General features: G+C 36.6%; 1 protein-coding gene across 1 annotated transcript; it reads right to left on the bottom strand.

Annotated features, from left to right (window-relative positions):
* Positions 1-742: 742 nt before the first annotated feature.
* LOC134678210 (nucleoside hydrolase-like) lies at positions 743-23,005 on the bottom strand. Its single transcript, XM_063536679.1, has 8 exons — positions 22,884-23,005; positions 22,660-22,761; positions 15,075-15,174; positions 13,142-13,310; positions 4,975-5,091; positions 4,343-4,479; positions 1,509-1,695; positions 743-936 (listed from the first exon to the last, which is right to left on the bottom strand). The coding sequence occupies exons 1-8, from the start codon at positions 22,940-22,942 to the stop codon at positions 809-811; spliced, it is 999 nt and encodes a 332-aa protein (XP_063392749.1). The 5' UTR covers positions 22,943-23,005; the 3' UTR covers positions 743-808.
* Positions 23,006-23,187: the final 182 nt, after the last annotated feature.

Raw genomic sequence — 23,187 nt, 5'->3', positions numbered from 1 at the left:
GGGCTGTGCGTTGATTTAAGTCAGTCAGTCAGGTCTTTCACGTTTATATATATATATATATATATATATATATACATAGATACATAGATGACCGTCTTCGTACACCAAAAAATCTTCCGCTAATGTACCAGTTAATACGTACATCTGCTAATCTTCGCAAACTGAATTGTCGGTGTCCAAAATTTTTTTCCTAGCCGCGTACAGTCCGCTTTTTATCGACGAAAACAGTGGGATATACTTAGCGAATGGTCTTTTCTAATTATCAATTTATCGACATTACGAGTACTTTCGTAAATCTGTTGCACAGAGGTCAAATTGGTGCACACTCTTTTTTACAGGCTTCTAACATTAAGTCTATTTCTCTTTTCATGAAATTTGGTCTGCATTGGTGAATTTTATTTATACTAATACGTTTCTGCTCAAGACCAGCTAAGAATCAACTGTGCCAAGTTTCAGCGCATAGTCACAAAGTGCAAGGTGTCGTGCACTAACTAACCAGGTAAATGGGGGAAATGGCCGAATAAGCAGAAAACGGACGAAATAGGAAATGGACCATAAAGGAATTTGGAAAGTGGACGTTCAGGGAAGTGGTCGTAGGTGACCGGATCCATTAAAACTACGATGTATGCCTTAAGGTTGACTGGTAGAGAATGCCTTATGGCATTAAGTCCGCCTTTTGTCCTATAAGGTTTTTCTTTTGTGCAATAAAGATTAAATAAATAAATAATTAAATATACGTAGATAACTTAAACACTTTATTCATAAACAATATAAACATTTTTACGTAGTTAATCAAAACATACCAAATTTATTTTTCAGATGAGAACACATTAATAATGAATTGTCTGTATTGTTCTTTATTGAGGTGTGTAGCGATCCTGACGTTGGCTTTATCTTTTTCTACATAATCATTCGTGTTGATGCCTCGTTTCTCACCTGCAAGAAATAATTTTATTATTGCGGACGACGGTAATGCTATATTTCAGGTTATACGAAAGGTATAAGTACCACCCCTACATGGACAATTCAACGTTCTAGGTGGTCAACGTTATTTACTCGTAGTCCAAAAGTATTGTATAAGGAGTCTGTGTCAACTATTTAATACAGCACGATTTGTAAGTTTACGTGTTACTGTTAGTAAACTTAATTTAGGTAAGGTAAAACTAGTTGCTTTGATGAAAAGTAGTTTTAACCACTTTTAAGACAAAACCAGTTTTTTCTATGTCTTGATTAAAACAATTTTGTTAGGTATTCACTTATAATAAAGAAGAGAAAATAACATCTGTAGAATTAGTTTTCATACGAAATTTTCACATTACTTTTTTTACATACTCACACAGAAAGAAACGTTTGCATAGTACATATGTAGTATTAATTAAAATACTAGCTTGTCACCGAAATCACATACTTAATATAAAAGTTAACAATATATTAGCTCAGCAGGAGCCAGAACGAACGTGAAAGCAAATTACAACTTAAAAATAAGTAGGTAGTAGATTACTTGTTACCGTTTAAAATTATTTTATTCCTAGAATACGTGTATTCATCCACAATATCTGGGTTGATTGCTATCGCGATGACTGCTGGATCGAGAGCACGCCAACGTTCATTCTTTTTCATGGAAACTTGCTCATATTTGTTTATAGCTTTGACCACGTCGTTATCAATTGTACCCAACACCTGTTGTCTCCAATCCTGTAATGAATGCAAAATCATGGTGTTTTGTTTTAACTAATTTTTGAGTACCTACTTTTCAGTGTGTTGTCCAGAGTCCAGAATAGCCCTTCGTGAGCAACTGGGCTCACAGGAAATTCATCCCGTCGGATCATTGACTGGTCGGCTGAGCTGACCAGAGAAGTGGGACGACTGGTCCACAAAAAAAATAAAAAGATGAGGCCGCGGGATGAATTTTCTGTGGGCCCAGTTGCCCACTAAGGGCAGACTAGTGTTGCTAAGGACTTTATAAATTATATCCGTGGTATCCGCGGTACGAGGTGCTATATAATAAGTTATAATTTTTATCGATAAAAAATTATAACTTACTCATTTATTCACAAATATTACAAATATCACCCTATTTTACTGTGCCACCTTGATCGGCCTATTTTTAATAAATCGACAGTGTAATCTTGCAAAGAAAATCCGTCATTTTGTTTACGACATTTCGTAGACAGTTCGACATTCATTTCGTAGTAATAAAACGGAAATCATTAGTGCCAACCTCTCAGCGCAGTCGGCAAAATGGTCAGGGCACAACCATGATGTATCTATGGAGCCAAGCATCATCGTTTTTTAATATTGGGTCACATCAGAAACATACAGCATTTCGATCTTGGTTAGGCATAAGATCACTTTTTTGTCCTACAAAGCATTGAAGCTGTCGCTGTCGCTGAAACTGAAAGGTCTACTGGGGATCTTTTAGCGTATGTCACGCACTGCTGCGGCGAGGCCATCGAGAGGAACGGTGAAGCGCTTGCTGTTTCACTGGACATCTCGAAGGCCTTTGACAGGGTTTGGCACGCAAGTCTCCTTAGCAAGCTTCCTGCATACGGCATCCCTGCTGACTTTTGTAGCTGGCTATCTGATTTCTTGAGTGAACGGTCGATCAGAGTAGTTATTGATGGCTGCTCTTCGGACCTCATGGCCATTGACGCTGGTGTTCCTCAGGGGTCTGTTCTCTCCGCAACCCTTTTCCTGCTCCACATTAACGACATGCTGCAACCCAGCATTGTAGGTTATGCAGATGACAGTACGGTTGTTGAAAGATATTTGGCTAGTGCAGGGGACAGCAGGGAGGATATACGTTCACAGAGAGAGGCCATGGTTGAGCGAATGAACTTGACCCTTAGTCTCGTTTCCCAGTGGGGTGATGACAATCTGGTCACGTTCAATGCCTCCAAAACGCAGACGTGTCTATTTTCCGCAAAACGGAGTCCATTCGACCTGACTCCTTCTTTCCGGGGTGCATCTGTACCTATTGCCGACAGTCTGGAACTCCTCGGCATGGAGCTGAGTTCAGTCCTCAGCTTCGGCAGCTTCATTGAGTCTAAAGCTCAAACTGCGGCCAGAAAGCTGGGCGTCCTAAATAAGGTGAAGCGATACTTCACACCTGGACAGCTTCTAACACTTTACAAAGCTCAAGTCCGGTCGTGTATGGAGTATTGCAGCCACCTGTGGGATGGCTCAGCTAAATACCAACTCGCCGCTTTGGACTCAGTGGAGCGCAGAGCCAGGAGGATGATTGGCGACAAGAAGCTAACGGCTAAGCTTCAGTCTTTGGCCCATCGGCGGAAAGTCGCCAGCCTGTCGGTATTCTACAGGCTGCACTTCGGGGAGTGTGCCCAAGAGCTACACGAGCTTATACCACCGTCCCCATTCTACCATCGGACTTTTAGACGCACGGCCGGTTTCCATCCTTACATGGTAGATATTCCACCAATTCGCACGAAGCGCTTTGCTTCTACTTTCCTTATGCGAACTGCCAAGGAATGGAATTCCCTGCCGGCGTCTATATTTCCGTGTTCTTATAACCCGGCAACCTTCAAATCAAGAGTGAACAGGCACCTTCTGGGCGAGCTCGCTCCATCGTAGGCCACGTCTACGCCTCGGCTAGTCTGTGGCCATGAGTAAGCCCATTCATAATAAAAAAAAAAAAAAAAAGCAATCGCTGCTGTCGAGGAAATTACCAATTGTGTAAGTAAGACTGTTTAACAAAAAATCTTGTATGACGGAATTGGCCGCCCGCATTCACCTTAGCTAAAGTATTCTTTTGTAGTTTTTATTATCTGACCACTTTCTCGCCATGATTTATTTACGCATCCATGCTAGATTGCAGCTTTCTGGCACTAACAATCACGGAACAAAGCCGAGGACAGACAGACAGACGGTCATGGCGAAACTAACTATAAGGGTTCCTGTTGACTTCGGAATGCTACAAAATATAAATATGTACACTATTTCAGTTTCAGCGACATAAAGAAGGTAAATAGCTTAAAGAGACCTCAAGAATCGCGCATTTTCGGTTTTATATATAGTTAGCTGCAGAATCCGTTTTCCCCCCGGAAAACAAATTTATATGCAGAAGGGGCACTTATCTCTGCAGCTTACTGTATTTATTGCGTACCGTTTTGAGTAAAAAAGTATCAGACTATGTTGTTAAAAGTGTAATTCCATCAATAGGAGTACGTACCTATACTCGTAATTTGTATAGGCACCTACTTAACTTACTGTATAGTTGTTGGCCATATGTGTTATATTAAAAGTACGAAAAAAACGTTACAAAAAAATCTTTCAAGATTTTCATATTCACGCTCTGGTTATGTAATAACAAAATTGACTATACCTTGCTAAAATCAAGGTCCTTCTTCACTTGCGAGAATGGTAGAAGTGTGATTTTGTCCGGATTCACATTTTCCAAAACAATATGGTAAGCTTCGGGGTCCATTCGTGCATTAAATTCAGGATCGGGATTGGCGCCATCTACAAAACCACTTATCGAATAATTTTAGCATACAACATTTCTTTTTAGGGTTTTTTTGTGTTTATAAGACCGAGGTTGAAAATTAACGTATAGCGAGTTACCCAATCAATAACATTAGTCATTAAAATAATAGATCTATCTGACACCAAAATGGAATCATCAAACATTATCGATATCGACATTAACTATACTTAAAAATCTCTAGCAAATAACATTCACACATAATAATTCTCTATCACCATAATCGTCTTAGTCCATAAAATGATAAGTTAGGGAAGAAAAATATTTTTAACGCAATTACGCTCACCTTCGCAGCTTCGATTAAGAAACAGAACGACTTATTTGGTGACAGATACACTATTTTTTAATAGAAATGTTTCTTTAAGGTACTTACATTTTATTTAGGTAAGTAATAACTAAAATACTATTTTCTATCTATTTATCTCCAAACTGAATCCATAGTCGAAGCTAGGTAAGTGTTAATAGATACATACCGTGAATGTGTCCAGCGCCGATGTAGAGATGAGCCAATCGACTAATAAATTCGGGATCCAACCTTATTGCCAAGGCGATGTTAGTTAAGGGCCCCAATGTGATAACAGTTACTTCACCTAAAATTAGAAAAAAACTATCGTGATTTATGTGAGAGTATGATTGTGGCTTCGGCTTCTTATTTTAATTTTTGTGAGAACATGTCATCGTTAAAAGAAAATTATGAGAATGCTATTATAGCTTTCTCAAACGAATATACCCCTCTCTGTCGGTGCAATTCTTGCCATTCTTCTTAAAGTTAATATTAAGCCTTACAAGTGCGACTATGAACTGGCCCAGATAATGGCCTTTAAAGAGGTTTAAGATTTCGGGGTGTCATTATTGTAAAGCGGTCTGGGACAATGCGGAAGAAAAAGGGTTGGTTTCGACACCCGCAGGTATAGGTATTTACTAACCCAGAACTTGCCTCTCTTGCCATCTGTGCTTATTCATCCGCACGGTCCGAAAAGTGACGAAATGAAAGCCTTTGTTAAATATTTTATGAAAAATACGTCATTGATTTCGTGTTGCAGGGAGTTGCACAGAACCACAAATAGTTTAGAGGCGTGGCATCGTCGATTAGAAGTTCGGATTAATAAATCACCAACCCTCATCAAAATTCTGTTTCTGTTAAAAAAAGAGGCACATTATCAGAGCCTTTTGGTGACTAGTGCCATTTTGAAACGAGAAAATAAATGTAAGAAAGAATTTATATTTAACAAAAAATATGGCAGAGAATTAACAAAAGTAAAGTAAGTGTAACGTAGATATTTATAATAATAAAAGACTACATTGCGAATCAACGTGGTTTATTATTGAGCGGAGCGTATATGACAGGCGACCACAGGTAAGATATATTGAATAGTCTAGTAGTCTATACTTTACATCTCCCTTTCTTTGTTAATAACTAAAAGCTAAACATAAGTAAAAACATTAGTTTAAGTGACTTTAACTTTGAACTTACAAACAGACATTTGCAACAATAAAGTTATTTAAACTTACTAAAGTTATTCAATTAAAATGTCATTTTTTTCTAATTAAAATGACTTTCTTAAAATCAACCAAGCAATTTCTGAAATAGGTAGTTAAAGTAACATTACAAATATAATTATGATAATTTAAGTAGGTATTTTTAAAGATCAAGCCTATTTATTGGTTTTATTATCCTGCCAGATCTTGATGTTTGTGGAGCCGGAACAGTCACTAGTTGATTGGGTTGAGCCTGATTAGAAGTGCCTGGTGATGCCAGGGGTGAATTCAGGACCACTGGTAACTGAGCTTCTTCTGGTACCTGTAGTATGACTGGTTCATTTTTATAATTAGTTTCTGGTACTACCACTCTCTGGCTGGTTATGTCTGCTTGTGTCTTGTGCAGATGGCTGTAGTTTCTTCGAAATGTTTGGCCTTTCTTTGTTTCGATTATGACTGATCTCGGTAGATCTTTTGGCTTTTCTACCACTCTAGCTTCTTCCCAATGTCGATGACCAATTTTGTGTCGGACTTTATCATTGATGTCAAAATTTACCGGTCTTGTAGTATGTTTATTACTATACATCGCTTGTTTCTCTCTTAATCGTTGTAGTTCAATTGTGACTCCTTGTATTATTCTTGGTTTCAAATGATTATCAGTTGTAGGTATTTGACATCTAGTTACTCTGCTGAAAAGACGTTGGTTAGGTGAGCCTAAATTATCATTTCTCGGTGTATTTCTCCAATTTAATAAAGCCAGGTGAACATCAGACTTGTCAATGCTACATTTTCTTAGTAAGTTCTTTGCTGTTTGAACTGCTTTTTCAGCAAGCCCGTTGCCTTGATGGTGATGTGGACTGGATGTAACATGGTTAAATCTCCACTCTTTTTGAAAGATCTTAAATTCTCTGGACACATATTGTGTTCCATTGTCGGTTTGTAGCTCTTCCGGTACTCCATGTACAGAAAACCATCTTTTAAGTTGTTTAATTACTTCACATGACGACTGACCTTTTAGTTGTTCAAAATCTAAATATCCAGAGTAACTGTCACAGATTACTAGGTAAGTTTTTCCTTTCAATTCAAATAAATCTGATGCAATTATTTGCCATGGGAGTGTAGGAATCTTATTTACTAGGACTGTATCTTTGGTGTTGTCTCTTTGTGTTTGTTCGCAGACGGTGCAGCCTCTGACTAGTTTTAAAATGTCATCATATTGTCCTTTCCAGTAAAGAAATTGTCGGGCTCTTCTTAGACAGCTTTGTATGCCTAGGTGTCCTTGATGAATAATCTTTAGCATTTTGGGAATTTGTGATTTTGGCACTACAATCTTGTCACCTTTGAAAATAATTCCTTTGAAATAGCTTAATTCTTCTTTAAAGTTAAAATAATGATGTAATTCTTTAGGGAGTTCATTAATATTTGCTGAAAATCCTTCCATTATTGTCTTAAGGAGCAACTGTAGATGAGGATCTTCTTTTGTGTCAATAATCAATTGTTCTTTGGCGTCTAATGACATAGGTAGTATAACTGCAATTTTTAGATTTTCTTCTGGTTCATATTTCAGATTAGATGCATCACAGTCTCTACTAAGAAAGTCAGCTAAGGGTATTTCTGTGCCCTTCTTGAATATAACTTTTGGTGAGTATGGAGCGAGGTTAAACAATATGCGTTGCAACCTTGCTGGAGCGGATTGTATATTTTTCTTGAATATTGTCTCGAGTGGTTTATGGTCCGATTCCACTGTTAGTTCTTTACCATAAACATATTCATGGAACTTCTTACAAGCAAACTGTATGGCAAGTGCTTCCTTTTCTATCTGTGGGTAATTTTGTTCAGATTTTGTTAAGGCTCTTGCTGCATAGGCAATTGGTTGTCCTTCTTGAAGAAGTGCCGCTCCAAGATTTTTTGAACTCGCATCTACTGATAAGGTTACAGATTTATTCACATCATATAGTCTAAGTACTGGAGGGCTCTGAAGTACTTGTTTTATTTTCTTGATAGCTTCATCATGATGAATTTCCCAGGTGAAACTTGTATCTTTAAGTAACAAATCTCTTAGTGGATTTGTTAAATCTGACATGTTAGGAATAAATTTGTTTAAATATGTGATCATCCCTAGTAGTCTCTGTAGCTCTGTTTTGTTTGTTGGTGTTTTCATTGCTTGTATGGCTTCTACTTTGTCTGGGTCTGCTTCTAGTCCATTGGCTGAAACAATATGACCAAGGAATTTAATTCGTTCTGCTTCCATAATGCACTTGTCTTTGTTAAGTTTAAAGCCTGATTTCTTTAGCACTTCAATGACTTCACTGACAGTTTTGCGTAGTTCTTCTCTAGATTTTGCATGTATAAAGATATCATCAATGGATACTCTCACATTTTTGAATTTACTGAGCAAATTTGTTAATATTTCTTGAAATATTTCAGATGCTGATGAAACGCCAAAAGGGAGCCTCTTGAAGGAATATCTTCCCCATGGTGTAGCAAAAGTTAGAATTTTTTGAGTTCTTTCTGAAAGTTTAATTTGCCAGAATCCTTTTGTGCAATCTAATAATGCGAAGAAATTAGAACCTTTAATGTCGGCAGAGATCTCTTCTATAGTAGTTAGTGGAAAATGACGTCTCAGAATATTTTTGTTTACATCAGAAGGATCTATACAAATTCTTAGTTTGCCTTTCTGTTTAACAATTACCATAGGACTTACCGCAGGAGTAGGCTCTGTTTCTGGTTTTATGACATCTAACTTCACCATTCTGTCAAGTTCTTGCTTTACCTCTTCTCTTATAGCATGTGGTATTCTTCGTGATGGTTTTATCTCCAGCTTTGGGTTCTGTATGAGGTCTATATCATACTCATAGTCTTTATAACACCCTAAACCTTCAAATATGTCCTGACTTTCCATCAGGGATCTGATTCTGGCGACAAGTCTTAGCTTTTGGCAGGACTTACGTCCTAGAATTGGTGTGCGTCTTTCATTGATGACTTTGAAAATAATGTTTACACACTCATCTCTTAGTTTGCATGGCAAGTCTACCTCCCCTAGAACCGTCATTTCATTCTCTGAATATGATATAAGATTTCTAGTCCGGCTTGGTTTCAAAGTTATCTTTGTTTGGTCCAGCAAGTATTTAGGTATAACATTACATTCTGCACCTGTGTCGAGCTTGACTTTAAATTTCACACCGTCAGCTTCTATTTCTTCATACCAGCTTTTCTCTCCATCAGTGCTTACTGCAGATATGTATAAATCTTCTTCAGAATCTGAGCTTTCTTCCAATGCATTCACTCTATTTTTCTTTTTAGTATTAGATTTCTTCTTAGTTCTGCACATGTTAGCAAAATGACCATTTCTGTTGCACTGTGTACATGGTTTGTTAAAAGCTGGGCATTCTCTGCGGCCATGGTTTGTACCACATCTCCGACAGTCGAATTTCTCATTTTGCTCTTCTTTTGCGTTTTTACTTTTCACTGTCAAGACTTTTTCTGTTTTATTTTTGCCTTCGAACTCATCTAGTTGTTTTGAAGCCTGTTCACTTGTTTTGCATATAGTTATCGCTTTTGTCAAGTCGAGATTATTTTCTGTTAATAGTTTCTCTCTTACTTGGTTCGACCTTATTCCAAATACTATTTTGTCTTTTAGCATTTCATCCAGCAAAAGAGCAAATTCGCATTTACTGGCTTGAGTTTTTATTCTTGTCAAAAACTCGTTAAACAACTCGTCCTCGCTTTGTTCAATCCGAAAAAAGATGTACCTTTCAAATGATATGTTTGTTTTTGGCGCAAAATACTCTTTAAACTTTTCCTTTATGATTTTCAGGTTATCTTTGTCCGTTTCGCTGAGATTGAAACTGTCGAATATTTCGATCGCATCTGGGCCGATCACAGCCATAAATGTTGCTGCCTGGACATGGGCTGGCTTTTTATCTAGTTGGATAGCAGTGGCATACCAATCAAATTGTTGTGACCATTTTTTCCAGCTCGCAGATATGTCGGAGTCAATTTGTAGGTTAGCTGGCGGCTTTATACCAGACACTCCGTCATTTGTGGCCATTTCCACAATCTTTATCACTATAGTTCTCTTCGTTTACACTTTTTCAACGTTTATTTTGTATCTGACACCATGTAACGTAGATATTTATAATAATAAAAGACTACATTGCGAATCAACGTGGTTTATTATTGAGCGGAGCGTATATGACAGGCGACCACAGGTAAGATATATTGAATAGTCTAGTAGTCTATACTTTACAGTAAGGTTTGGGGGGCTCGGAGTTCGCACTTGGGCCAGCTCGGCTTTACCTGCTTTTCTGTCTTCCGTGTACGGCTCGCTGTCTCTCATCGGTGTCATTCGAAACCTTACACAGATACTCGATGATAAGGTAGCGAGCCTCAGGCAGGCCAGAGAGGTATGGTGTCCGAGTGCGGGCATCCCAGACGCCAGGCACATTCAACGGGCTTGGTTGGGACTCTCCTCGCCTAGAGGTAGTCCATGCAACACTTATAGACAACAGCCCGGACGACTTTGATCACGCTCGAATTCTGGCAGTTTCGGCCCCCGAGTCGGGCCACTGGTTACAGGCTCTCCCTTCCAAGGCAATAGGCACGGTTCTGGACCCAAGTAGGCTTAAGAATAGCAATAGGCTTGAGGCTTGGGTCCAGAATATGTGTTTTCCACACATGTGCCTGCGCAAAAGCGCACCAGACCAGAAGCGGACCAAAGCGGACCAGATGGGCCGGAATGGCCTCTCTTGCGCAAAAAGCGCCGGCCGCATGTATCGCCACGGCACTATCAACGATTTGGTCCGTCGCGCGCTTGCCACCGTCTCTGTGCCCGCAGTTTTAGAACCAGTGGGCATGGCTAAAGACGACGGCAGGCGTCCCGATGGAGCCACGTTAGTGCCGTGGAAATTAGGAAAAGCCCTGGTGTGCGCCGCAAATACTGGACCTTAGTTAACGACTATGAGTTTGCGGCGCTCGCAGTTGAGACTCTGGGACCTTGTTCATCCGACATGAAGGCATTTATGAAGGCTTTGTCGGCGCGGCTGGTCAACTCCACAGGGGACCGTAGGGCTGGCGCGTACCTCTCTCTGTACCTCTCTCAGCGTATCGCCCTAGTAGCGGTACAGAGAGGTAACGCCGCCAGTGTAATGGGGTCCATGCCGCAGGCCGAACTGTTGGACGGGGCATTCCTTTTATGATTGGGCGCTTTATAGGCTTTTTTCTACTGTATTTATAGGTACTCATTTATTTAATTTTTAATTCTAATGTAATTTAATTTGAATAAATTTGGAGTTCATTGGTAAAAAAAAGAAAAGTAATAAGTAAAGAACAAAACAGTTATGGAGTTCCTAAAAACAATAAATTGTAAATATTAAACGGCTACAAATATAATGACCAACAAAAAATACTTTGGTACCCTAAATAAAAAAAATCATGCTTACCAATAAAAAACAAAGGCCTAAAAATACAAAAGTACCACCGTTTTAATTACGATTGCACTTCAAATTGTATTCAAATACCAAATATATTGAATGATCACCAAAAATCATTAATGATCACCAAATCTTGAAGACCAAATTAATACGATATTTTCACCTAAATAAACCACTATGATTACCAAAAAATGTATATATATTACCAAATAAAGTAAACTGATGCCAAAATTACTAGCCCCTCCCGCTCAACCCACCGTAACCCGCACCGCATACCTACCTAACCTAACCTACTTTTCTAGTAGCATTTCGTTATGCTACTAGGAAAGTGTAACTTACTGCTATCAGTTAAATGGGTTGGGTTAGGTTAGCACTGCGACCCTTACAGAAACGAAATGGTACTAGAAAAGTGGGTTAGGTCCGGTTTGAACTGCGACCCTTACAGAAAAGAAATGCTACTAGAAAAGTGGGTTAGGTTATGTTTGAACTTCGATACTTACAGAAAAGAAATGCTACTAGAAAAGTGGGTCAGGTTAGATTAGAACTGCGACTGTTACTGAAATAAAATGCTACTAGAAAAAGGTGACGAATTGTATTGTTGTAATTATTGTAATTGGTGCATTAATTAATTTAATAGGAGATTACTATTTTTGAGTGTACAATGATTATCTTGGTGTCATTTGGTTTAATAGGATAGCAAGATTTAAGAATTTGGTTATAATTTTACATTAAAAGGAGGTTTGAATTTTGGTAATAATTTACTATTTTTGGGTTAATAATGATTAGTTTGGTGTCATTTCCTTTAAAATGATAGTAACATGAAATAAAATTGGTAATCATTTCACATTAAAATGGTGTTATAATTTTGGTGATCATTTATTATTTTAGGGTGGTAAAATATACTTTTTTGGTATTGAATTTTACTAAATCTGGTGATCAGTTAAATAGCAGCCATATTAAACGCTTGTTGAAGTAAATATATATGTCTAAGCTGGACGTTACTTATCTTAATTACTTATATTTTTTTATAAGAAGACAAATTGTGTTATTATTATTTTTAAAGGTACCATACCGAATCCGAAGTTTCGTCTTAGTATACGGAAATCTAGGATTTTTTATGTCTTGGATAATTATGGATACAATCAAAACCATTTCTTCAAAAATCTACTCCATTTTTAAAGTAATGTTTATTTAGAGTGTATCCATAAACTGAAATTTTCAGAAAGGTAAGTGTCATTATATCTTTTCCTGCATACATCGTGCACAGTGACTTCATGTAATGCTTGTAAAAAAACTTATTTTCATTGAGTCTACGCTTCACGCTCACTTCAATCAACGTTAGGATACCCTGCTTTTTCACTGCTATTACTTCACCCTCCTCAAGTGTCTTTTGATAAATAAAAAAACCACCCGACAAATCTGACATGACTGACTTTGGAATCAGGGCATTTTAACTTATAATACTTTTTTTTATTCTAAAAAAAATTACCTCCAAAACTAGTTACTATATTTCTCTTAAGAGGGCAGCATTTGCATTATTTCGTTCAGAAATTAAGAGATTGTTTTTATTATATGTGTGATATATCAGATACCTATATGTGTGATATCTCTTTGATATTATATATCACAGGTCTTTCAGACACGATTTGTTAATTACATCATTTTATTTACATACCTATCTTGAGTTCTTATTAGGTACTGTGTTGAGTTAAACGTTCGTTTCATGTACCTGGATGAGTTTTGGTCAGATCAATGAGTGCTGATACTGCGTTCTTCTCTTGGGCTGGCAGCAAATTGATCAATTGTTCGCCACTATCTCCGAGTCCATCGTCTCCGTAATAGTTGCCCCTTACAAAATCTTTTAAAAGAGAGTCTTTAGCCCCTCTAAAAATAGGAATCTGAAAAGAAATACAAACAATATTCACATAAGCTTATCGTTTTGTAAATACAGGGTGATTCATGAGACGTGAGCAGGACTAATCCTACACACTCAGTAACTGATAATTGATCGATCACCGTAGTATTTAGGTGAAACAACCACACTTTTTCTAAATTTTTAACTTTTTGGTGAGGGCAAATTTAATTCTCTACAATCTTGGTCACCCTACAAAACCTAATTAATAAACATAAAACCTCTTTTACCGTAATGACAGCATTTTGATTACGAAGAAAACGAACTGTCAAACTTGGTGAGATACGAGTTTTTAAAAGTAACCAGACCGTGATGACAGTGATGACATTCAATTTGACACAGAATATCGCTAGTTTGGTATTCTAATTATAGGGTGACCATGCATGTCGTAAATAAATTAATAACTTTTTTTTTCAACACGACTACAAAATTAACGTTAAACTCACTAATACTGATACGAAACAGTTGCTTATAATTTACGAAATGCGCAGTTTTAGTCCTGCTCACGTCTCCTGAATCACCCTGTATATTTAGTCCAAAAGTATATACCTGGGAACACGGCATATATTTCTTAAGCACGAAGGGTAATTTGCAATACAAGCTGGCCAAAAGACCGTAACTCATCATTGGCCTGTAACATCAATAAAATGATGGTTTAAATTTAAACAGCGTAAGTGGCCTCGAGACGATCCAGCCATTAACCGTTTTTTGAAACCGAGTGGAATGGAAGCAACCGTTTTATTGTTTACCTGTGGGCCTATGCCATTGCCAGTCATTCACATACGAATGCGAGCCAATCCTGCATGTAGTCTAACGCCACTAGTTGCGACCAATCATGCGCGTGATGGAACTTGTCGATTGTGCCACTAGTGACTAAACGAGTAGTCCCTGGTGTTCACTTAATTATAAGGCAAATGATGATGATGGAATTTCCTTTTGCAGAGTTGCTCCTTTTGACTCACAGATTGATTTACGAAGGGGAGCCAATCGAATTTTTGATGCAATTTTTTTGACCTAAGGGGACTGCCCCCGAAATTTGTAAAAAATAAAGTTTTGCTATGTGGTCAAGTTTGGTATCATTTTCGCATAATTCAAGGATGCTAAATTCGTTTCTGATATTTAATTTATACGATTTCATATTACAATTACAAAAAAAATGAAAAATATAAATTCCCTGAAAATTCAAATGGGTGGACTGTATGATGAGATTGATGAGATAATGCAAACACGTAGGAATTGTATATTCATTATATTAATAAATAAAATACAGCATGAAGATATAGGTAGGCAAAGATTATCGCGGTGACAGGCTGACTGAATGACATGGAACAATAATGAAAAAGTATATCATTTTACAAATAATATGTATGCACGAATGAGGTCGCGCGCCAGCCAGGCGCCAACAGTCCTTCTATCAGGGTTGTCAAAATATGAATTGGAAAATAATTTTAGACTAAAAGTTAAAAGCAATTGCGAGGGAGATGACACGACACGAAGACTAGTTACGGATAGCAATTTATGAAATACTTTACTGTGTAAAATCTTTAATAAAAATATGCTAACAGGAATTTGTACATATCATTAACTTCTTAGACCCAGGCAGTTATTGCCTACGATACAGCGTCGATGAAATGACCTTACCGTATAACGACCTAGAGACCCAGTTAACCGAATTAGAACTCTCAATTTCTTCAGCTTCATACACAGGCACCGATTATTCTAAGAGTACGTTAAATAAATAATTACTCACATTTTGCCTTTTAGCTACTTTTAGAATTCTCTGGTCGTTGATACACACATTACTCTCTATTGTGTTACCATGGACTGTAGTAAGCGCTAGAAGTTGAGACCTGAAAATCGAGGAACATTAATTTATTAAACTAATAAGAATTAAAAAAATTATAAAAAGCCGACTGCTTTGTGCTTTGTAAGCAAAGAATATAATACTCACTAGGAGAAGAACGGTAACTCCATACAAAAAAATGTCCCCAACCGTTTATACGTTTATACTACTGGCGCCCTCGATGTGTACCAATGGAACTAAAGTTGACAACCGGTTTAGCCTGGCGGGTATTGGTATTATAGGTATATAGTAGTTATGTTGTTGTCGTCGTTATCTTCATATCACGAAATATATGAAAGATGCAAATATTACCCCTTGTTTGTGATATTATCTATTGATTTAAATAAAAGGCATATTTATGTTTATAACATTGTATTATGTTTTACATATAGAAATATACACTGAAAATTAAACCCTGACAACTTAATAAAAATAGACATTAATAAAGCGCATTCACAAAGTTTTCAGTATTATACAAATAACATTAGGCATGCCTACCTATTACACTTTACACACAGATACACTACACTTTACACACGGCATTTTACACAGATTTCTAACTTGTATTCATACATTTCTTCACGGTTAATTAATACGCTTTCCACATGCGTTATGACTCGGTTCCTTCTGAACCCACTAAAGCTATATAAATTTCACTCTGGCTGCTTCAACAGCCGTTGCTCCGCATTTAGCACATTTTCTATGTGCATTGCTGTAATCTATGTAGGTACAGACTTACAGTCTTAAGTGGTTGTACCGCTACGTTGTATTTATTATTTAAAGATTTAATAAATAAAATGTTCGTTATGAACTTTAACCACAGCAGTTGGACAGAGTCATTGACAAATATATTTTTTTATTATGGTGGGTAGACGTACCTACCCTCCATATATTTTATGAACATTGATAAAGACAGTTGGAAGCAAATATTCATTATAAAACTTAATCGCGTGTAATTAAGTTTTAAGCGTTTTAAGTCCCGTTTTATGATTAATTATGTATAAAATTCGTGATAATTTAAATCAGAGTTGGGAGCAATGTTGCTGTAGAAAAATGTTTTTATTTTTATTACTCTCAACTTTTTCTCGGAGGCCAACGCACACATATAAGCTTCAGGTGCACACATGCGCAATTATTTGGGGACATAACTTTCTTAGGAAGTGAACAGGCCTTGTTTGTAAGCAAATTCAAAAGGGTGCACAGCGGAGCAACAAAATCGTACACCGTCCAAAGCACAGACTTGAATATACCCTAGATGACGCAAATGCATCTAGGTACTTCGCGTGTCCGAACTCTGACCAAGCGTCGAGGTTGGCCGTCGCTATTGACAGTCCACGCACGTCAGTTGTTGCAGCAGATAGTCCGTAAAAAAATAAAAAATGCCTCGTTGCGTGATAATTAACTGCGTTCATACGCGCATTGTAAGGGGTCATCCATTAATTACATCACACGTTTAGGGGGAGGGAGGGGGTCAAGAAAATGTGACATATTGTGACATGGGGGAGGGGGGAGACACAAACTTTGTGACGTCACTTTAACTTCATCAGTAACCGAAAATTTATTTGAATTATTTTATTCGCTGTACATTTAAATATGTAACAAGTTTTTAAAACGATAATCGTTTTTATATGTTTAATTTTCTTTCCTAAGCAGTTTTGGGTTATAAAATTACTAATATTTATATCGTCAAAAATATTTTGATAAAATATTAATAATACTTAGGATTAAGTATAGACTAAATAAATTAAAACTAATATAGACTAAAACTAAACATACTTAGGTACTTACTTAATTCGATTTGGCGATTTCGTAGAAAAAATGTGACGTCACACTAGGGGGGAGGGGTTTGCCAAATGTGACCAAGTGTGACAAGGAGGGGGGGGAGGGGTCAAAAAACCTAGAAATTCGTGTGACGTAATTAATGGATGACTCCTAATATGCCTACTTGAATAAACTATTTTTTTTATCTTTTATCTTAACAGCCCAAAAATTGCAAGCACCCAAGGGCAAGGACATATTTCCTATCACAGGTAAGTAATTTTAAAATGCGTTAATTCATTTTAAACTTCTTTTAAGTATTCCAGTAAGGCTATGATGGTCGACTGGATAAATGATATGGCTGTATAAATGATGATAAAACTGACATTTTATCCAGTTTTTATTGATTTGTCGTCTTTTCCACTTTTGACAGCGATAGTCGTTAAATGATTAACTGCATAACATGGTCGTTGGATAATATGTCATTTGTCTACATTTCCAACTTAAACTTAGTGGATAAGTGGATAAGTTAAATGATATAAATGCCACTTGTCTAGATTTATACAGTTTTATAACATTCATACCGTTTTGTCCACTTGGACAACAATACACGGTAAATGGCTACGATTGTTGGATAATTAGACATATAGTCGATTTTTGACGGCTAGCCTTTGATTAATTTATCGTAGTGCTCACTGGGTCACGATAAGCGCAGTTAAGAAGCTGTGATTAGTCTTAACTTAATTGATTCATTTGTGTTACGAAAATTAACTATGTAAATTGTATTGTTTGTATTTTATTGTATTTAAATCGTACACATATAAGTCTATAGCATTCGGTAACACACTTTCATGCATCTAACTTAAATAGAAATGGCTTAACTGTGGTAACACAATGGAATCAATTAACTTTGGACTAATTACAGGTGCTTAACTATGTACAAATTTTTTGCACTTCACTTATAAGTCATAAGTGCTCTTGTGGTATATAAGTGGTGAAAAATGCAAGTTAAAATATCAGTAGGTAAGTATCTGTTTTTTTTCTTAAATATAATATGTATATACAATTTTAACTTTGAATTAAATTTGAATTTACTTACATATAACATTATCAATACGTACATTATTAATATCATTTCTTCTTGGCAGCTGCTGCTATCGAAGAAAAATAGCATAGATAACTCCAACGACGGGCCATTAAGGGCTACATGCAACCCATTTCATATGCCCAGCGAGGAGTTTCGGCACATAAATATAGAGTGCGCAAAGAATTGGCACTCTATTTGGGTGCCAAACTCGACGCTGACCTCAAGCCTCAACATGGCGATGGATTGCCGGCACATTTTAAAGTAAAGATACTCGTATTATGTTGCACTATTCCTCAAATCATTCTTGTCACCTTATTTAATAACGACATACCAACTTACAACTCTTTGTTTTAGGTTCTAACATCACTGCATCTACTGGCTGACGGTAGTTACCAAAGAGGAACTGGACAAGACCATGGAGCAGAAGTAGGAATAGTTGAAGTTGAAGAAGTTAGAGAAGTTGAAGTTGAAGAAGTTGGAGAAGTCGAAGTTGAAAAACTTAAAAAAGTTGGAGAATTTGAAGTTGAAGAAGTTAAATAAGTTGGAGAAGTTTAAGTTGAAGAAGTTGAAGTTCAACAAGATGAAGATGTTGGAGAAGTTGAAGAAGGTTAGGAAGATAAAGAATGCGTTATTCGATTTTTATTTCTTTACTTCTCGTAAAGTCAGCCATGAGTAAGTCCGTGTGTGTGTACTACCTGAAATTTATTGATTGTGCCATTTATTCCATTTTAGAGGGGAAATGAAGATTTACATGTTCGAATAGAATATGTATGTATATGTAAATTACAATATTTCATTGAAATTATTTGTTCTCTTCGTAATGACAGCCAGCCATGTGACACTTCAAAGTCCGCTGTCATATCGCACCCAGCGAATAGGTTATGTTTTATTTTCAAAAAAACGATTTCTTTTTCTAAACTGCAACATTCCTAACTGTAGGTACATCGGTGGACCTTATTTCAAAAGGCATAAAGTCCACCGATGTGCAGTTAACAGTGTGGGTGATTGTACAATTCGGCCGTGCTTATAATAAGAGCAGTAGAGTCAGACCAAGAAAAGTCTGCAGCGGATTTGATAGCCCACGCAGTGCAAGTGTTATTTTAAACGTCAAACTTCTATGAAATTATGACGTATAAATAACACTTGCACTGCGCGTGCGTGGGCTATCAAACACCGGCTTCCGACACGTCGGAAGGGAGCGGCCCAAGCGATATCTCGCAGTACAAATCTTTCTGCCATTTTTCGCGGGGGGAAAGGTGCACACAGTCGCATTTCTCACACACTTACATACAAAATCCAATCTGTAATGACGACACAAATACATAGAAAATGACACACGTCAAAGACAAATCTTGCAAACCTCGATCTCTTTTTGTGTACGGACGAGTGACTAGTGCACAACACGCACACTAACACATTTTCGTTGAATTATGTCATTGTATTCTGAGAGATGAGAAGTCGGATTTGTCGCTCGACCGATCCGCAATTTGTACTGAGCGAGCAAAATCGATAAATCCAACAATTACTTGAGACTAAAATATAATAATTGTATTTAAATGTAATTTAACGTATGATATGTAAAAAAAAGTATTACATGTGAAATGTAACATTTTCTTTTTGTAAATTTGATGTCCCCGACCTCTTTTTATATCAAAAAACCGAGCAAATAGGCATTTTTGTGCAGCAGTGTTCACGCGCGCGTCTGGACTCGGTCTAGTGAAAAATCCAAGTGCAACTAGTTTTATTACCCGCGCTAGATTAGATTGACGCGCTAATCTTGTACCTCGGCAGAGGGGAAATAGTGCGAATGCCGCCTCCCTTCCGTGTTGCTCGAAGGTTACTGCTCTTAATAAGCACGGCAGAATTATTTGTTTGATTTGACAGATCACCGTATTTTAGGTTAATAAGGTCGACTGTATACTCTCCTTAAAATGTTGTATGACATTGCAAGCAAATATCAGCCTTTAGTCCGATAATGTATTAGCTTATTTCAAAGACTATGAATTCTAAGTAGGTACTAGAAATAAAGTAGATTTTGCGACATGATAAAGACGGTTAAATTTGAGGCGATGAAATAAAAGATTCACTTAAAAAAAAACCTTATATAAATTCAATTACAATCTATATTTCAAAATCTTAAACCATCCAATAACTTTTAACTATCAATGCCACATGTGCATAAGTGGTGTGTGCGGTATGTCATTTAGCCTATTCATTAAAATACGCTTTAAGTAAATTTGTTTAGAATTGATTTTTTAAAAGCTCAAACTATGGATAAATTTAACTGTCAATGACATATCTAGATAAGTGGTAGAATGTGGTATAACCATATTTTCTTTAAAATACACCTTAAGTCATCGAGTATAAATATGATTTTTCAAAATCTCAAAACATGTCACGCTATCATTAGTCACATATACGTTATCCTCGCGAACTATTAATTAAAATACGCTTTAAGTAAACTTGTTTAGAATTGATTTTTCAAAAGCTCAAATCATGGATAAGTTTTAACTCTCAATGACATATGTCGATAAGTGGTAGAATGTGATTTAACCATCTTTTCTTTAATATACACCTTAAGTCATCGAGTTTTAAATTGATTTTTATAAACCTCAAAACATATCACGCTATCATTAGCCACTTATACGTTATCCTCGCGACTTTTTACCGAATTATATCATTTATCAGATAGTCGTCATATCATGCATTAAATGATTAATGATACGGTGACATAACCATCATAGCCCTCCTGGTTGTTTCCAATAATGTACCTAAGTAACTATAGATTAACGTTACAAAACTATATTTACATTACATTGCGCGTTTGCTTTGAGAGTTTGATCTGACGTCGTATGTTAAAGAGTCGATGAATATCGGAACAGCGATACTGTCGCGCATAGCTAGGACTTCGTGGTACAGCCCATTTATCATTCGTCTGTCAAATTTAGCGACTAGTGTTGTTCGTTCTACAATATCAATAATCGATTCTAATCGATTACTTGATTTCAAACAGACGAATGATGTTATTATCTAGTATATAAAATTTTTTTTTATCGTTATTATTAAAAAAGGAGGGTATACGAATATATATGTTTATACGTTTAGTACCTATGTTAATAAATTACTACCGAGTTTAAAAAATAACAATCATTATTTTAGTTTTCCACATGATCCAGTCGTAAAAGAAAAGTGGATGGCAGCCACGGGACGGAAAGACTGGTTCCCGACTAAACACAGTACTATTTGTTTCATACATTTTGAAAATACCTGTTTCATACAAGGAAAAAAGTTGCGATTGTTGAAAAAAAAACGGCATACCCCGTTATTGACATACTTAATGATACGACACGCTTCTTTCTCTTCCTTTTTGCTTAGTTTTCTTTTTGTTATTCTTTTCTCAGTGCACTTAATTTCGAATCTTTTTTATTTTTTCATTACGTATTCGGCTAGCTATTCTTTTGGCTTCTAAAATTTCTTCCCTGGTTTTATTTAGCGATTTTGATGTTTCCTTAGCCTACAACAACATAAAGTTTAAATTTTATACCTATACATGTACATATAAAAAAAGATACTATCTTTTTTTAAATAATAATAGTTTTATTTTTATAATTAAGATATTATTTAGGAATTGAATGATTCCGTTAAATGTCATTCGTCTGTCTGTATCATTCGTCTGTCTTTATCATTCGTCCGTCAGAAAATCGATGACATTCACGTTAAACGATTTGTGATTTTTAGGTTATCTAAATTTATGTTTCTTACCTTGCACTTCTATACTAATCTCTCCTGTTATCAACCAATATACTTAATATTTTAACAAACTTACTTGAGATTACGCGAAGGTATCCACCAGCGTCGACAGAATGAAACCGCTCAAAAGCGCGTCCTCTCACATTGAAACTACTCTGCGTACTATTCGATTTTTGGCGTTGTTCGCGGGGGAGCGGGAAGTGAGCGAGCGGGACCGCAGATATAAAATATATCAGTATGAGCAAGACAGTTGAATCGCAGCGGGGCAGAGGGGCATCGGTGTCTTTGAATCGGTTAGGACTCCCCATCACTAAATTGCGGCTGTGACGTAGTAGGTGGTAAAAAGTCGGCACGCTTGGTTTCAATATAAAGAGTGATATTTGCTTCATCTATGGTATATTCAAGTCTGTGGTCCAAAGCAAGGTCCGAAGAAGAAATCCGATGCGATCGGCAAGGCAATGCGCAAAGTATGGATACGTTTAACTAGGGAGTGGACCATCTCATTTCAAACATAGACAGAGAGAAATCACAGTCTTTGTCTTACGCTCATACAGGCACCCGAAAGAAAGGGATGAGAATAGTTTTCTTGTTTCTTAGTAACTGACAAGCTGTGTTTACCAGACTATATTTGTCTGATAGAACGTATGCTTTCAGTTGGCGTTATGCAAATTTTCCTTAGTCTTTTAATCAATATAAAACCGTAGGATTTAAAACATAATGTAGCGGAAAAAATGGGATTTCATACGATTATTTTTTCCTGGGAGTAAAATTTTCATATTAAAACCTATTTAAATAAGCTGAATTTTTAAAGAAAAAAATGGATATAGAACCCATTTTTTTTTTCTTAATTTACGAATAAAATGCGACTACCTATTTCCGAGCATAAAAAGTTTTTACCCATTAAAGTGCTTCTCATAAAGTAGCGCAAGGAATATGGCCACTGCGTCATCGCCACCAGCGTCATTGTCAATTATTAATTTGCTTTTTCGTAACGGAGAGCTGAAACAATATCAGGCAATATACTCAAAACACTAGATATAGTTAGTAAACCCTTTCTTTAAAGCATCTTTAGATATATTTTGTTCGGGGTAGTGCATGCAATACCTACTAGGTATACATACCTTTCATTAGCAGCAACACACGAAAATGTTAAAATGATTAACACTGCGAATAAAAACATTTTAATTCTATAATTATTTCTCACACATGTGCCATTCTGCCCGTTCGGAGATAAACTAAAGTGACCCTGTTATATCTTATGAACAACTTAACCTGTATATCATATATTATCATAATGCTGTAATTATGTAGCACATATCTTATAAGTTAGAACCGATAAAGTAATGCAATGTTGTAATCTAAGTACCTTAGTCTAACTACATACCTACAAGTTGTATTTTTTATATAACCGCAAACACTTAGGGT

This window comes from Cydia fagiglandana, chromosome Z (assembly GCF_963556715.1).
Source record: "Cydia fagiglandana chromosome Z, ilCydFagi1.1, whole genome shotgun sequence".
In the NCBI taxonomy this organism is placed as follows: Eukaryota; Metazoa; Arthropoda; class Insecta; order Lepidoptera; family Tortricidae; genus Cydia; species Cydia fagiglandana.
Note: the sequence above shows the minus strand (reverse complement) of the source record. Positions and strands in the feature narration are given on the sequence as shown.

Excerpts from the sequence above, each read along its gene's own strand:
- LOC134678210 (XM_063536679.1), bottom strand. The coding sequence starts at position 22,942 with ATGTTTTTATTCGCAGTGTTAATCATTTTAACATTTTCGTGTGTTGCT. Across the intron at positions 15,175-22,659 it reads TATGAGAAGCACTTTAATGG|GTCTCAACTTCTAGCGCTTA; the intron begins GTAAAAACTTTT and ends CTCGATTTTCAG. Across the intron at positions 1,696-4,342 it reads AGGACCTTGATTTTAGCAAG|GATTGGAGACAACAGGTGTT; the intron begins GTATAGTCAATT and ends CATTCATTACAG.